General features: G+C 39.7%; 1 protein-coding gene across 10 annotated transcripts in view; it reads right to left on the bottom strand.

The window, feature by feature from the left end:
- Positions 1 to 17211, bottom strand: part of ZNF536 (zinc finger protein 536) — a 361198-nt gene that overhangs the window by 3723 nt on the left and 340264 nt on the right. For all 10 annotated transcript variants that reach the window (XM_068150628.1, XM_068150622.1, XM_068150624.1 and 7 more), the window contains one exon: positions 1 to 1626. This exon is cut by the window's left edge and continues 3723 nt beyond it. In XM_068150628.1, the coding sequence (XP_068006729.1) occupies positions 1391 to 1626 (236 nt within the window). In that variant the 3' untranslated portion in view covers positions 1 to 1390. The remainder of the gene's footprint in view (positions 1627 to 17211) is intronic.

The following is a 17211-nucleotide window of genomic DNA, read 5'->3' as shown; positions in this document are numbered from 1 at the left end:
AAAAATATAGAACACATTTGTTTTACAAAACCAAAGAGATATCAGTCAAAACACTTTTCTTCATTAGAGACAAAGAGCAGGAAGTTTGGACTCGTGTTCAAGCCACTTCATAAGAGCTTGATCCAGAAGAAACTTCTGCACTGTCTGCAACGCCTACAAAACCTAACCCATGAAAATTAACCGTGACTGGGGAATCCTTCATTCAAGTGTTAAAAAAAACCAAAACCCAAAAACAATTTAAAGGATATTTTTTTTTAAAGCAACAAGAAAAAAAAAAAGAAGAAAAAAGCCTACCAACCTTCTATGTAATAAAATTCTGTTTCTCACCAAAACCTTCTACAGATAAGGCTGACTAGCGTCACTAAACAATATTTCTATATATCGTACTTCTACTTTTATATAGCGACTTACTTTTTCATCAAGGGAAAACAAAAGAAAGACTAAAAGCATTTCCCTCAATACTGCAAGATTATTACAAAAAATGGAATTACATTTCAAATCTGCAATCACACATGAGTTGCAGGTTTTTTTTTTTCCTACCCACTGACTCATTTGGCTGTATATTAAAAAAAAAAACCAAGAAAAGAAAAAGAAAAGCAAATGTAATACCACAATACTTTTTAATATAGGTCAGCACTGACCCTAGTTTATGGGCCGTCTAAGGTTTCTCCTGTACTGCAGTTGCAACACCACTTGAATTGATTTTCTCTGCAATGACAGCTCCAGTCAGACTGGCACCATGGCAGTCTACCAACACATCTCATTACTATGCTAGGCAAATGACAGCAGCTGGTGTCATATTATAAAGGTGTTTTCAACAATGAAAATACAGCCCCTCAATCTTCAAGGCAACACTAAATCGTTTAGACGGTATCATTTTTTCTGTTCAGAGTATTATTTTTGGACAAAGACCACTTTAAAGTTTGAAATTGCCCTGCCTTTTTAAAATATCTAACAACCTCCTAACATTTTTAAATCACTTTATTATCCCACCTACATTGTTTGGAAGTACTTGTTGCCAGGTAACTGTTTAGCAGCCATTTTCAAGGGCTGGAAATTTATTTTGCATGTGTAATATATATATTTAAACACACACACACACACACATATGGAATGTGTGTATTTTGTGTGTGTGTGTGTGTGTGCATGTAGATATATATGCAGTGTGTGTATGACTGAACCTCTGTGTGTGTGTAAATATTTATAGATGTGTGTGTGTTTGTATGTGTACATATACATATATCTGAACATTTTCATCATCCTGTACCCTTCTGGGAATTTGCACACCATTCCTTCATTTGGAAGGCAGTTAGCTGATCCTCACCCAAACACATCTCAAAACCCAGTATAAAAGGCTACTGCAGTACGGAGACGGCTCCGCCGAGCTGAATCACTCCTGGGCCTTGCTGCCCTCCTCCGTTAGCTCTGCTGAGCTCCCCAGTTTGACAGCTGCAGGTTCCTCCAAATTCCCAGAAGCTTCGGAGTCAACTCTGGAGCGCTTGAACCTGCGGTCGGGATACTGGCTGTTGTCAAAAGGCATGCGATGGACACAGAGAACATGGGTCTTCAGATTTCCCTTCTGAGAGGCACTGTACGGGCAGTATCTGCACTGGAAAGGCCTGTGACCTGTGTGACAGACAAGAGGCTGGTTAGCTTTTTATTCCATGTACGTGGCGCCTGCAAACCTGCCTGTTGCACAGCCTGACAAAACTGAATGTGCCGGAGCCCCCCAAGCAGAAATCCCTCCTGCTGGGTGGAGGATACCGCTGCATGTCTTCAGCAAGAGTAAGAGATCTGCGCTACTCATATGATGCCTCGTTAAAAAAACTGCCTCTTAAAAATTCTCTGTTTCTGATTTTCCCCAGAAGTGAAGATATTGCGTCTCCCTCCTCAGACCCAGATGTAAATTCATCAGCCTGCAATCCAAACTAAACTCTTGTAAATAAAGTGCAATCGTGTGCGAGACTGTCTTCTTCTACCCTGCTTAATTATCTTTTTTATTGAAGTGCAATTCAAGGATGACAATGTGCAGACCCTTAGTCTAATAAACACACTTTGTCTTTGGGTGGATTTCTGAGTAAAGAATTGTATGTTTTATTTTAATCTCACAGATTACTTTTTAATGGAAAGAAATAATGGATTGAGATAACCAAGTACTCAAACCTGCAAACATTTACTCCAGTGAGATTACTCCTGTGAGTAAAGATACGCAAGCACATAAGTGTTTGCTGGACCAGGGCCTGAGGTTATCACCAGCTTTAAAATAAAATGTTCAAGCTAGATTAGAAAAGGAATGTTAATGCACAAAATCTGATAGACTCAGTTTTAGAGGGAGAAACAGCAACTGACTGCAAAATGAAGGCATGAATGAAAGATATCACTTCCTAGTAAGGCTATCAATATACCCTTCTATATTTTTCAGATTATTGTGACTTTGAATCTTCATGCTGTATCTGGTTTTGGAGCTTATGTTTCAGCAATCACATTTCAACCTATGCTGGGAAGTTGTTGATGTGTTTTACTGGAACTTTATGAGCTTTGTTTCTCAAATTAACTTAAACCAGGACCATCTGAGGTCAAATGTGCTTAGCTTGCTTTAATTTGCTCAAACAAATGAATAAATAAATGTGCCAGACCATCTACATAAAGCCAGAATAAGTGAAAAACAATACCCTATCTCCACATTTGAAGAGCACATTTTCCGTTGTTGTCGTGGTACTACCTAGCAGGCATAAACCAGACACTGGCGTAGCAGAGGAGGAATACTATTCTTCCCGCTGTGTGGGAAGGGGCTGGGATTTTAGGTGGGAATTTAGCAGATAAGCTAACAGATGCTTTTTGTGCACTGGTCCAATGCTACCCATATTGGAGTGGGAATGCCACCGTATTCCTCTCAGCAGAGACGGGAGCTTGGGCAATTGCTACTTTAAACTTCAAACTGTTACTGACACACTGGCATGAGGATCTCTAGCAAAGTAAATTCATCTGAACCAGTGTTACTGCTCTGGGTTGCTCAATTACTTGCCCTAAAACATACTGCTTGTTACCTAGAGGAAAAAAGTGCTGAGTCCAGTCCAAAGTTGCTTAAGCCCTGCACCCCAGAGCTACAGGTATGTTTCCTTTCTCAAGGATAGAAAGCTCTCCTCTACCCTTTGTTTTTACAAGTTGAAGACTACACATACGCACACATAAGACCCCCAACATGCATGTTCATGCATAAAACATGGGTTGGAGTGTGGGTTAGTTAAAAAGACATTTTCTTCAACAACTTCATGAGGGAAAAGATATTAAATCTGTAAACTGCTAATCATTACAAAGTCAAATTTCAGTGGAAAATTTCATAGCAGTAGAACAAACCTGCATAGATAATGTTACAGAAATTGTATTGAACAGTTATAGAAAAAATTCAGCTGGAAGATATGAGGAATCAGTCAACAAAGAGATTGAAGGTGTCCCTAGTGCCTCTTAGAGTCAGTTCTAAAATCAATATAGAAGCACAAATATTCTAACAAAATTTTGAATGTAACAGTTTTGAAAACTGGAAGCACTTTTGGAACTGTTTGGGTGTGAAGAAGATGCAGCAAAAGTCTGATTTTCACCGTTTCATAAAATCTAGAATTATCTGGAGAAAAAAAATTAAGAAAACCATTACATCTCCCTCATCATTTGTCAGAGTCAGATAAAGTCATCAGAATCCACAGCTGCATTCTGGATTCTCCTTTCAATCTCCTGTTTCTCCCTCCAGGGTAATACCTCTGACCAGACAGAGTCAAGGGGCCTATTGTGTACTCTGCTTGCGGAAGTGCTAAAATGTTTTGGCCAACGTGGGAGAACCACCTTCCAGTATTTCCAGTATTTCATTTAATCATCTTTTTTTAAACAACTATTTCCCTTGCTAAAGACAGAAGGTACCCTGTTAAATTATGACAAATAGAACAAATTGCTCTCTAACCTTACTTACTCTGGCTTTATTGGTACTCTGGAAAAGGCAAAAAGATATCCTGTTTATTTGGTCCTTTTTTTGTCCTGCAATGGCCAGTGACTGGATGTACCATAGATAATATGATGTCCCTGATATCTGGTCACACTACATCACGCAGGGACCACAGACAGAGCAATGGGACTCCAGGAGCAAGCAGGCACAATGTGCCCCTCAGCCACTATGTGCCCCTCTGCATCTCTCTAGTATCATGTAGCATGCAAATATCCCACACAGTTTTTGCTAGAATTAGTACCACTAGCCAGTGGTGTCAGGTCTCACCAAGCAGCACTTTGCCCAGAAGTAGCTATCAGTAAATGGTCATCCTCATTCCTTCCTACAAAGAACAAATCTAAACAAGGAATCCACAAAGCACAAGTGGAGCTAATCACCTCATGTGCCAGGCTAAAAGCAAACTCATTCTGCCACCATCACACCAAGTTCAAACTCATGCAATCCCATACAGAGAATGTAATGTATTAATTCAATGCACTTTAATAAATCAGACAATACAAAGCATACCTACAAGGATTCAGTTCTGCATTGCCTCCCCCACAACTTACTTTTTCAGGCCATCAGAATTTCACATCACTGCCTTGTGAAAAGTAAGTACACAATAAGTTAATTTGTATTGTCACTATGCAGTACAACTGTGGTAAAGAGCACATTCATTTTTAATCCTGTATGAATAATATATAAATATGTATACAGAGTGAGGGTCATAGGAAAGCAAGCGGTACGTTGTTTACAGCAGAAGTAGTACAAAAACTAGAGATTATTCTCACTTGCAAAGATAACAATATCTGCAATTTGCTTGTAACTAAGGGGTGAAGGAAAATGCCCATTTCTCTTAGGCATCCTATCCATTAATTTTAGCTCAAAAACTTGTTGTGGGCAGCAGGCTCTTGAAATAACCCTTCCCAGATAAATTGGTAATAAATTTATAATGTTTTATCTAGCAGTGGTTGGTAGGTTCTTTCTTAGCAAGCTATAGTTCATATATATTTCACTCCCTGTAAATCTTCCAAATAAAATCATATGAAAGCCCTTAAAAAAAAGAAATTAAAAAATTAAAAAGCTCTCTGATAGCACAGGAGATAATGTGCAATGCTTTGCATTTGGGGTAAGAAGAATTAGAGTAAAGGTGGGCTAACAAGGAAGGCAAACTATGGTGCGTCTTTCTCTGATTAAAAAGTGGAGACAGAGGGCAAGAGAGGGCAAGTTTGCAGATGAAATAATTCTGTTGTGGAGAAATGTTCTATGACATCAGTGAGTGAATGTGTGAAGAAACTTTGTAATCCTCTGGATGGAAGTTGTGGGACTATGAAATGGATCAGTAGAAAATAATAAGAAATAGTTAAATGACAGCAATGGTAGTTGGACTCAATATTTTTAGAAGTCCCCAGGAAGGGTGAGTGCTGAAGTCAGCCCTCTGAAAGTGATTTAGACCTTCCAGGATCAGACCCAGTAATGGTTGCAATAACCTAGCCTCATCATCTTCTCTAGTTTTGACTGCACCCTAGACAAAACAAGGAGTATGGACAGGAAGTACTCTCCGGTCAGAATTGAGAACTTTTCTGTGGGACCAACATTTGGAAAAATCCCTCAATGTTGGAAACTAGTCCACCTTTTTAAAAATATATGCTGCTTCATTAATTTAGGCTTTGAGGAAAAAAAAAAAACCAACACTCTGTTTTCTTTTCTTTCAAGTTTGTGATCTGATATGTGGCTTTGTGACACATCATGTCAGCCTGCATCAGTCACATCGCGTTAGGTTTCATAACATGGCATAACTGATGCAGCCCAACATGGTGCATCAGCTGAACCGAGTCAGAAAATGCAAGGTTTGAAAAGGACATGGGTCTCAAAGTCTGGGGTTTAGGACCATATGAAGAAAAACATGCCTAAAGTAGGGCCCTTGGATTTAAACACAGCCATTGTCCATGAGTTGTTAAGGATTCAAATACTTGAAAAGCATGTTTAGCTTTCTCTTGACTTTAAAACTCAAAATGTATTATTGGAACTCTTTTAAAAGTCAATGTCAACGAAGTGTCATTGGGTTACTTACTGTAATCCAAACACTTTTAATAGTTACTAATTTATTAACTTTGATATGGATCCATTATTTAAGATTAGCACAAAGGAATACACAAGCAAGCAAGACAGAGAGAGAGAGAAAGAGTGATGAATCCTAAAGTCTTTTTCATTAGGAAAAAAAAAAAATCATTTACATGGTCAAGCTGCATTAATTCTCCACTTCTAAAAATATTTGATCTGCATCCAAATTCTATAAAAATTTCCACAAAGAAACATCTTATTTTTGTGGCATTGCAGGCACATATGTAGGGGTTTGCACTAAAATGTAAAAATGGGCATTGGACTAGTCACATGAATAAGATCGAGAATTTATTCCAGATTGTTAAAAGTGTACTAATCACAGCAAAACCATGGCTTTCTCCCAAAGCAGTAAGAAAATGGTAATTTGAAAGAAAAATGCCAATAATACATCACACGCAAGCCGTCTGTTGTCCCCACTACACCACTCTTTATTATATTGCATATGTGTGCATATATACACACAGATACAGGCGTATGGACACACAGACACACAATTTTTAACGCATAAATTTAGGGGAAAGGCAGAAGAGCAATAAAATGATGAACAGAAAAGAAATGCTGTGCAATGTACTATAAATTATAATTAAGTCCCGAGTAAAATGTGTTTCTTAGATATGACATTTGTTCCCTTAAAACTCAAAAATGGCCATGATTATCTGACAGAATGTTTTTTCTTAGATAGCCAACAGCTATAGCACTTACTGCAATGCAATACAGCAAACTCATTTCAGATTTTTTTTGCCTGGTTTAAGAACGTCCTCTCGGTGAACATCGGAAATAATAGCAATTACCTCTTTAAAACAAATAAATTATTCCCTCACTAAGAAAGATTTGAAAAGCCTCAAAGGTTTTAATTTCTTGGAGGCAAATCTCTTTAGTTGAGATATTGGACACTGAAGACCTGGACTTCACCTCCTGGGCTGCCATGGCAATCCCAAATGGCCAGAATCACCTCTGGCCACAACTCCTGCAAGACCAGCTGCAGTGGCTTAGGATGCACGGCCACTGCCTCCTCCACTGAGATGCTCAGTCCCACAACGCTGCTGGTGGAACGATCCATGTAATCACACATCTGCTGGAGTGCAAAGTCAGCAAGCCACATTCAAACGTTCAGCGAGCCTCAACCTCCGCAGGAAGAGCTGCTCTAAATCTTTTTTTTCTACACAAGCTTGGATTTGAGTTGCAATCATCTTTATCTAGATGAAGGATGTGTTGCCTAGCAGTTACAACTGCCATGCACTTTCCATGTAGGAAGAAAGACTTTTTGAACATCTCCAGTTTTCTGGCAGTGGGCTGAACACATGGCTTTCTCAGACCAGAGTCTCCAGGTCCCAAACATCTAGGTGAACACTGCCCTTTTAAAGTAATGCTCTTAGAGCACAATAACAAGCACTTGAAAAGGGAGAACTATTTTCACTTAAATCTTGGCTACTGAGATTTCCTTTAATGTATAAATTTTCATAAATACATTTACTATTCACAGCAAACATTGCAAGTGCTGTACGTGTGACCCAGGAGAGCAGAATGGCTCTAAAGCAGCCGTTCCGATCTGGACCATAACAGTATGGATGGGAAAATGCTGAATAAATAAATTTGTCCAATAGGCAATAATGTCTCTGATTGAGCCATTCCAGTTTATTGGTCTCAAAATATGCATTTTATGAAACTCCCCAAATACCAGACAGATTAAAGTACATCCAATCAGGTTCATATATGTAATGAAAGTTTTTATAAAACAAGTGAGCAGTATATGTTCATTTACACATAAGTCCAGGACCAACCAAGATGGTCATCTGGGAAAATGACAATATTCTGTGAAGATTATGTGTTTATTGGATTAAAAAAAAAAAAAAAGGAAAAAGAAAAGGAAATTACATTTTTAAAAGTCTCTATTTCATGTTGACCAGGAAAAAGCCATAAAAAAGAAGAGCCTTCTCTGAGGTTTTTTTACATGATTTACTGTAGAAGAAAAAAGAAAGAAAAAAGCATAAGTATCCAGATTTTAGGAAAGCCTGGGAATATTTTCACCTATCAAAGCTAAGGCTCACTCCTGAAAATAGTCCTAAGAGCAATCAGAGGAATTGTTCATAATAAGGAGCACTAGACTCGTTAACTAAATCCTCCTCTGCGCTCCTCCTCTGCACTAACAGAGGGGAATAGACACTTCCAGGGACAGCTCAGGTCTGAACACAGGGACTGCCAACTGGAAGAGCCTTCCTCTTGCTGAGGGTTACAGGAAAGATCTTAATTAGGGAAGGATAAGTTTGGAGTAAGGACCCAGCTCATGGCAAAACACAGCCACCGTCCTGATCCTAAGCAAATGTATCAAGGACATCTGGGAATATTGCCCTAAAACTAGTAGTATTTATCTATCTATGAAGTCTGCTGTTGCAGGTTAGTGATCTGGGAGGAATCCTCTCTAGGGATGGTATATAGCACCAATCCAAAACTTCCACATGGCACCCTGGTCCTGGTGCCTTTCTGAGACATTCAGTCTACAAGTACCTGCAGCAGGAGAGTGGCAAATGACTGAACCATCACTGGCTGCAGAAGAGTTGGAGAATGGAAAGACCTAATTTGTAACTAATATGCTTCCCAGATTTTTACTTTAAAAATCCCCAACAAACACATATCCATTCATTGGATCAAATTAAACCTTCAAATACCCACACAGCTCTTCTGAACTGTAATCAAGGGTGGAGTCTGCTCTTGATTTAGCATATTATGCAGTGCTTGGTGTTTCTGAACAGGTATTTCAAATTGCTGATTAATACACTAAAGTATTTAACAGTGACAGGAAAAAGCAAAGGTTGATGCTACACTTTAACACATATTATTAAAAGATTCAGTAATTTCACACATTTCCCCTAAAAAAAAGACTGCATTTTTAAAGTAATAGTTCAATTCCTATCTCAACATTTTACAATTGCTTATTATCCCACACTAAATTTTCATTTAAAAGCAAAATAATTAAACAAACAAACAAACAACAAAAATAAACCCTACCAACAAACCAATCTTGCTATGTAAATTGCAGCCAAAGGTAGGCCAATATGACTTAGAGGCAAACAGTCACCGGGGCCTTCATGATGAAGAGAAAGAAGAAGAAAATTCTACCCCTGTTTTTCATATGTAGGCTTTTAACTTACAAAACAAATCAGCCACAAATTCATGGGAACTATCACTAATTTTCTTCTTGTTACCTTTGTTACCTGGAGCACGGAGCTTGGACCAAGGAACTTGCTAGCCCTGTGCAATACACTAAATGCAGGCAAACTATTAAATGGCTAGTGAGGTCACTGCTGCTATAACAGAGACCTGCAGTTCCTGGGAAAACAAACATCTCTTATTTCTTGCAGAGCTGGTAAAGTAACAGGATTACTCAGCTCCAGACACCCTGCACAGAATTTGTTTCTTTTTTGGAAGAGCAAGCTTTTCACACAGGAACTTCTGATTTAGAGTAAAAATACAAAAAAAAGGAAAGCATCAGCGGAATAGCTGAAAAGGTCTTCCTAAACAAATATTTAACATTATGTGAACCTGTTCTGAAGAACAGCTGAAGACTTTGCTTTCTAAAGACCTGCATATTTCAGACCACCGTGGCGCAGTGCCCCATGCACGACAGCACACCAGTTTGGGTTCTGACATGACAACATGAGTTACGAGCCCAGTGCCTCAGCGGGCTCCAAATGAGGTTAGTGGGAATGCTGTCATTGATTGAGCTTGAAATGCCAGACTATCATAGTTCCATGATTTTGGAAATGTAATTACATTTAATTTTTCATATTTATTTACTTTGCTTTATACACATAAGTAGAAGACAGACTTCTTACCAAGGGCACTAGGTACCTGTTGTAAAGAGCAGGCCACCTAATGGCAATGGTTACAGCAATTTATAAATCCTTCATTCATAATCCTCTTTGTAATTCTAAGCTCACACTAATTTTGTTAAAAATATAAATGTTCATCTTCAGCCATGCCTCCCACTCTGGTACCAATTCTTGCTCTCCCAAAGCACGCAGGCAAAGCCAGTGCATCCCTTCATCTCTGCAGCCTGGGCCCCTCTTCACGAGAAGCAAGAGGTGCCCGAGACAGGGAGAAAGTGGGTTATAGCCCTTTGACAGCCCTTCTCTTATGCTTTGGGTATCCAAGTAGACTGGAGCTAAAGAAATCTATTTTGAAGGTAAGTGGCAGGTTTTTCTTTAATAGTAACTAACCCTGAGTTTTTCTGATTATCAAAGCTACATATAGAGTCCCACCTTTATCTTTACTTACATATTTCAATTAATTGTTATGTCTATTCACTCCTTCACTTGTTTTAATCACATCAATAATATTATATTCCCATTCTAACCCCCCTGAGCAAAATATCTCAGTTTTCCTACTAGGTCATTCACAAGTTTTCTGTCTAATGTTCCATCATATTTTTTAATTGTCTTAGTAAACATTTATTATTTCAGGGAGCATTTAGCACTTCTGGAATGAAGCTCTATTTGAATTTAATGCACCTACAATTTCCCAGAATAAATGCTGTACTGGTGGCACTGGGATTTTAGTAGAGAGATTGTGTAATTCAGAGGTGCTAATAGGAAAGGCCTTGCCAGTGATGCTATTTTGCTCCCAAGTATCTTTTATTCTGCCTAGCAATTCAGAAATACAGCAGCATTTTCTCTTTCACTCTAGGCAACTATCTTGAACTTATTTATTTTATTGGGTGGAATGAAATTTTAAAAATCCCATACTCAGCTTTCTAAACTTTTCCTGTCCACTTTTCAAGGTGTCATATCTTCCACTGGTGTTGAACACGACAGCCATGCAGGCTGCACCATGTGACGACCTGTCCCTCTACATACAGCCACATAAGGATCAGGAGACTTCCTTTCAGTCCCTTGAAAGTGGGAAGGGATGGAATTATCCACATGCTATAACATTTGCTGAAGTGGGACTCTAAGCTAGAATTGTTTTCTCTATGTATGATGTCATTTAGGCTAAGCACACTCTTCTTTATTTTTAGTGGTTGCTTTGTTACATAATTGGGGTAATTTAGATGGCATTTTGTCACAATATAACTCATCATGTACCTCGTGATTCTCTGTCTAGAGCAGCATGTTAGTAAAGAGACTGAGGAAAAAGAAAACACCATAAGTAAATAAATCACAGAATCACCAAGACGGGAAGAGACCTCAAAGATCATCAAGTCCAACCCATCACCACAGACCTCATGACTAAACCATGGCACCAAGTGCCACGTCCAATCCCCTCTTGAAAATCCCCAGGGATGGTGACTCCACCACCTCCCTGGGCAGCACATTCCAATGACTAACAACTCTCTCAGTGAAGAACTTTCTCCTCACCTCAAGCCTAAACTTCCCCTGGCACAGCTTGAGACTGTGTCCTCTTGTTCTGGTGCTGGTTGCCTGGGAGAAGAGACCAACCCCCTCCTGGCTATAACCACCCTTCAGGTGCTCACCAGTAGGTAATATTTCAAATTGTCCATGAGTAGCTCACAACCCCACTAATGATTCTGCTGTAACATTACCATTAGCTCTTTCTGGGATTTTGTGAGTGTAGGTCACAGAACAAGCCATTATCAGCAACGCTGCAGCATTACATGCCATCACTGCACTGAATCACCACCAGTACATCCTGGGATGGGCTCACACAACAACTCAGATCTCACCAAACACATTTCCTACATAGGCATGCATATAGCTAATGATGCTGTAAAAAAAAAAAATAAATCAAAAAAGACACATTTTTATCACATCCATTTCAACAAATCAGGAGGTTAAACAGTAAAAATTAGAAGTCTGCAAAGAACAAATTGTGCATTAACTTTGCAGGACCTCTCCCCCTGGAAAGTACTGTTGGTGCTGTTGCAGAAAAAGTGTCTTTTTTTATTAAGTCACAAAGGAAATGCTTTCTCCCTTTCTCCTTTTCTTTTCTATAAAAGGCTCTCTAAAATGAAAGGTGTCAGACTTTGCTTTTTCTTCTTGGCATGATCCAGAATGTATGGCTGAGGAATGACAGATGTCTGCAACCAGCTGCAATGAAGCATGCTAAAGTTTCAGTCTAATCCACTTATTTCACTGCAGTCACGTAAACCAAAACAAATGGGCAGTGCCTTACATTATAAAAACACAGCAGCATTACTTTGTTGCATAATGTAGCTGATACGCCATCTTTTTATCATTTTTCCTACTGCAGAAAGAATTCACCTCTTTATTAAAAACAGCCCCTGAAAGTTCTCTCGTTCTGCTTGCCTCTATTTTTTTCTTTTAGTGTCACAGCAGTCTTGCCATGCCCCATGCATTACTCAATACACTGCTATTATAAAAACACCGTAATATTTTCCCAGGGAAGACTGCTTTTGTTTCTAAAAGCACAATCTGAAAAGCCAGGGGGCTAGATTCTGTTCTCACATCTTTGCTACAAGCCCACGGTAAGAACAGGTCTGTGCTGCTCTGAAAGAGGTCAGGATTGGACCTGCCATCAAACTGGTACAGGTTGCAGCTGTATAACAAGTGCACCAAGCACTTACCTTTAATGGGTAAACCCCCCCACACGCACACATTTCTGCTTTTTACTGATCAAGCTGGAAATGTCAGCAGAGATGCAACTAATAACCTTAATCTACTCTAGTAACCTCATTCAAAAAAATCCCCATTTTAATGAGGAGGAAGAGCCTTTGCTGATGTGTTTACTAAAGCTCCTGAAAGGCTGATGTGTTTACCGAAGCTCCCTCTCCCCCCACTCCCCCATTTTGTTATGCCAGAGAGAGTATAACCTAAGTGAACATGGCATCGCTTCCTGGGAAGGGAGACCCTGCCTCACTCCGACATGTAGTGCAGCAACCTTTTGAACCCTCCCTCCTTTAATCCTTGTACGGAAAGGGAAAGGATGAGGAGTCATGTGGCTCCCTCCCCGCCAGCAGTTTCAACAGCTGGGAAGCACTCTTTCAGCACAATTCATAAAAAAAGATGTGCTGGATTTCGCCTATGGCAGAATGGTGTACAATTTCTGGCCCTTCAGGCTAAAACAATAAATGCAAAGAGGAAAATTTGAGATTTCCCCCCTTAAACTTCCCACAACAACCTCAGCAAAACCACATGACTTGTCTTGTACAATCTCCCTGGTGTTTTCAGTGCTACTTTGGCAGGAAATCAGAATTACTGTTATATAAATTCCATCTGATGCCAGAGCTACCATCTGTGAGTAAAACTGCTTCACCTACGTCTGCCGGCAGAGCCACTCTCCCAGAGACAAGGGAGAAGGGGAAAAAAAATTTGATTAATTTGCAGAATGCTTGTGATTTGCTCATATATTATTATAACTGCTCATCAGCACATGACAAATTCCCAGCACTCCGCACAGGAACCCGTTCAGTTTCAGCAGTTTTTTGCGTCGGCACCTGACAGACTGCAGAGCCACTAATGACTTTCAGATGCTTACAAACAGTAATTCTATCTTCAGAATAAAAAGAAAAATCCGTAGGAAGAAAAGAGTAGAGTTAGTCTATTCCATTTCCTTCCTGTATATCAACATGATTTAACTCTTCGGGGCAGCAGCAGTTCCAGGATCACAACACGGCTGCTCCTTGCCTGTAAAAGACAAAGACTGCCAATCTCAGGGGGAAAGGTGGAAGCAAAAGCCAGTCTCCAAAGGCTTTCACTACACCAGCTCCACAGAGAGCCAGATACATAGCAGGTAGCCTAAGAAAAGGCACACCTACCCTGCAGTATGGAAATAAAATACATGCTCTCCCCAGCACTCCCAAATTCCATATCTATTTTCCTATTTTAATACTTCTGATAACCTTTTGCATTTTCAGGGAACACATCTGCTTCCTAACTGCAGCCGAAATGGGGGGTTTTTTTCCCTTTAAAACTATGATTATGCTTTCTGAAGCACTGTCTGTGTGCTTGATTGCCTGTTTTAGATTAGAGATTTTAGCAAGGAAACAAAGACTTCAGAGTGCACATCAGTCCTGCATATGAGAAACCACAGAAGGAATAAGCAATAAAATGTGATGCACCATCTGTCCACAAACAATAACCTGGATGTTCTGAAGGCTTACAAATTATTTAGCACACAACCTCACCGAATTATAGGACCCTTAAATAGAGCAATAGACTGAGAATGAGAACCTCTTTGATGTCCTTTTGTATTTCCACCCCCCCACGCCCCCCTCTCGCCCCCAACTCAGCACTCGATTGATTGCTAACAGTTGAGGTATTTCTCAATGACTATTGGAGCAAGTTGATTTTTATTAAGTAGCTCTCCATAGAATATTTTGCCACAGATTTAAACAGTGGGGTATATGCTGCCTCCCTGGCCCTAGCCTGCTGCAAACAGATTGTTAATCAAAAGACAGTCTAAAAGAATAGTCAGTTGGGAAATTCAGTCCTAAGGGCAAAATGCTGCCCTCGGAACTCATGCACAACTCCCACTGGCTTCCATGGTTGCTCATGGGAACACTCAGTGAGGAATTTGACTTTATTAAGTACTAGAGGGTTTCTGACTGGACTCTTGTGGAACAAATCTCTAACAAAGAATCAGATTTTTTTTTTTCTTGTCCAAATCATATCCTGCCCTAATTAAAAATAAAATGGCATTTTTCTTAGCTGTCATGCTGAAGCACAGTGATTTTGCATGCAAAACACATTAGCAACTGAGCACACTCCAGGTATTGTAAACTGGAGTATGTCAAAGCCACTGGATCCCTAGACAAACCTGGCATCTCTCAGCAACATGCACATATACCAAAACCAAGACATTCAAAGACCTGCTTTTTAGATACATGATTTTGATTAATCACATTTAACTATGAGATCATGTTAAAACAACCAGCCAGACAAACATAAGGATTACTTATGTTTGTTTAAATACACAGTGAATGCATAATTTCTATACCTATTGTTTTGTTCAATCTCATCTCTACATCATAACTTACAGATTTTGTGAACACTAGCATTTCTTTCTTCCAATTGGTGCTTCTAAACGCGTATTCCAGAATAAACCTGCATCCTTAAAAGCCACCCATTTCATTTTAAGAAGGAAGAGCTTTGCTACCATTTATTAACAACCTGCCCTAATTATTTCTTTTGCTCTGTTTTCCATAGATTATTTTTTTTCTGTGGGTTTTCTAAATACAACATTTCCCACACTGGCTCTCAGCTAGCAAATATCCAGACTCACCTACCTATGGTCTCCTTAGTGTGCCCTTTACTCTTTTGTCTAGATGGCAGATCAAAATTCAAATAAAAATAGATGTTAGAAGACAGAGGATTTTTTTTTTTATCATATTCTCTTTGACAAACAGGGGCCAAGAGGGAGGTAACTGTATAATTAACTTTAGATGTGCCTAATGTAACTCCATTATCATCGATGAGTCTTATGGAGAGACACTGAGAGGTAAATGTGCCTTCTAGAGTTTCATTGTGGAGCCAGCACTATTAAAGAATATTTCAGTATTTAGGCCCTGATTCAGCAAGTTGCTGAAGGTTATGTATGCTGTAAAGCCTGTAAGTCATCCCACAGACTTGTGTGGGAATGCCCACATGCTTACACAATGCATGAGCGTAAGTTGTCTCCAAGCAGGGGCCTTGTAGTCTAACTCTTACTTACAAAGATTCATAAAAGAGACATGAAAATTTGCCTGAGGCTAAAAGCTGGCACATTACATTGTTTCACTTTGAATCCATGCTCCTTTTGTATTTGTTTTTGTGTTTATTTTTATGTGGTATTCACTCTTGGTGAGAGAGGGACAGAGGGACCCAATGATGCTGGGTGTGCAAGGGGGCACCACGCCATCACCTGCAGAGATGCAGGCACAGCTCTGCCCTGGCCAAATGCCACCCAAATGGCAGCTGGAGCGCCCTTGGCTGGTGAGAGGCAACTGGCCACTAACTGGTAGGGGGCAATTTTAGCATCCCAGCAGGTCACCCAGACCTGGCTAGCTGCTGTACATGTTGCACACAGACCTATCATCAATGCTCAAGAGTTGCAGGGTGCTTTTAGCTCTTACCCATGTCCCTAAACACAAATGTTTTCAGCCAGCAAAGGGCACAAGAGGAATATGCAGCAAATCCATTAGATGTTAAAACAAACCAAACTGAAATCCACTTCTGTGGCAGTCAGTAGACAGTGGATCAGGTACTACTGAGGATTCTGAATAAACTGTAGAGGTCCAAGATGTTGACACTTCCATGGGCAGTAGCCATGTAGGGTGCCAGGGTATTTTTTGATGATTTAGAGTACAAGTGGTCCCCATACCTCTCTGCAGAATTGAAGCCAAAGGCAGCATGTAAGGTAACAAAGAGGGAAATGCTCATGCCATCAGTACCTAGCATGTTGAAGCCTGACTCCAAGCCCTGCTGCCTATGGGAAAGCCACTCAATCTCATGTAAGCTTCATTGACTTCCATCGTCTTCCAGAGAGAAGGTTTACTTATATGAAATCGATGGCAGGCTCTCAGCTTTCAAGCAAACAGATACCCACTTGGGTGCCTCTGTGTATAAACCAAAATCATTTTGCAACAAAACTGATGTATACAGTGGTTAGAGGGGGCCAAAATATTTGCCTTCCAGAGAAGCCATGCAATCCCTCTGATTTCAACAAATAATCTGACCCAGGTAACTCTTCTCTATCTACTGTTACACTAATCAGAACAGAAAGGTCTATAAAGGTACTTAAAGAGACAACTAAAAAAAATTAATCTGTGGTTTAACTTAAAGGTCAACTCAATACATATTGAGAAGTCAACTGAAATTCTGCCATTAAATATAATCACTCCTTCTAGGGTGGTAAATACACCGTGGAAATACTCATCAGGAGCCAAATTCTGATCTCAGAAAAACACAGGACCGAAGCTACACGTAGATGGAGTAAAGCAGGGCTGACCTTGTATACAGAGCCCTCTCAGTCTGAGAATCAAGACCCAGGTTACATCCATTCTATAAGACGTGATTAATATCTCAAGATATATTTTATATATATATATATACACACACACACACATTCTGGGTTTATTTTTGGTCTTTTTCCAGCTTTCTGTATTCCTGCTTTCAAGCCTCTTCCATAACATTAAAGGCTGGGGAGATACTTTCTTATAC

Source organism: Melanerpes formicivorus, unplaced genomic scaffold, assembly GCF_026170545.1.
Source record: "Melanerpes formicivorus ecotype bairdi unplaced genomic scaffold, bMelFor1.0.p_v2 SCAF_20, whole genome shotgun sequence".
Taxonomy (NCBI): domain Eukaryota; kingdom Metazoa; phylum Chordata; class Aves; order Piciformes; family Picidae; genus Melanerpes; species Melanerpes formicivorus.
This window is presented reverse-complemented; position numbering and strand designations above follow the sequence as displayed.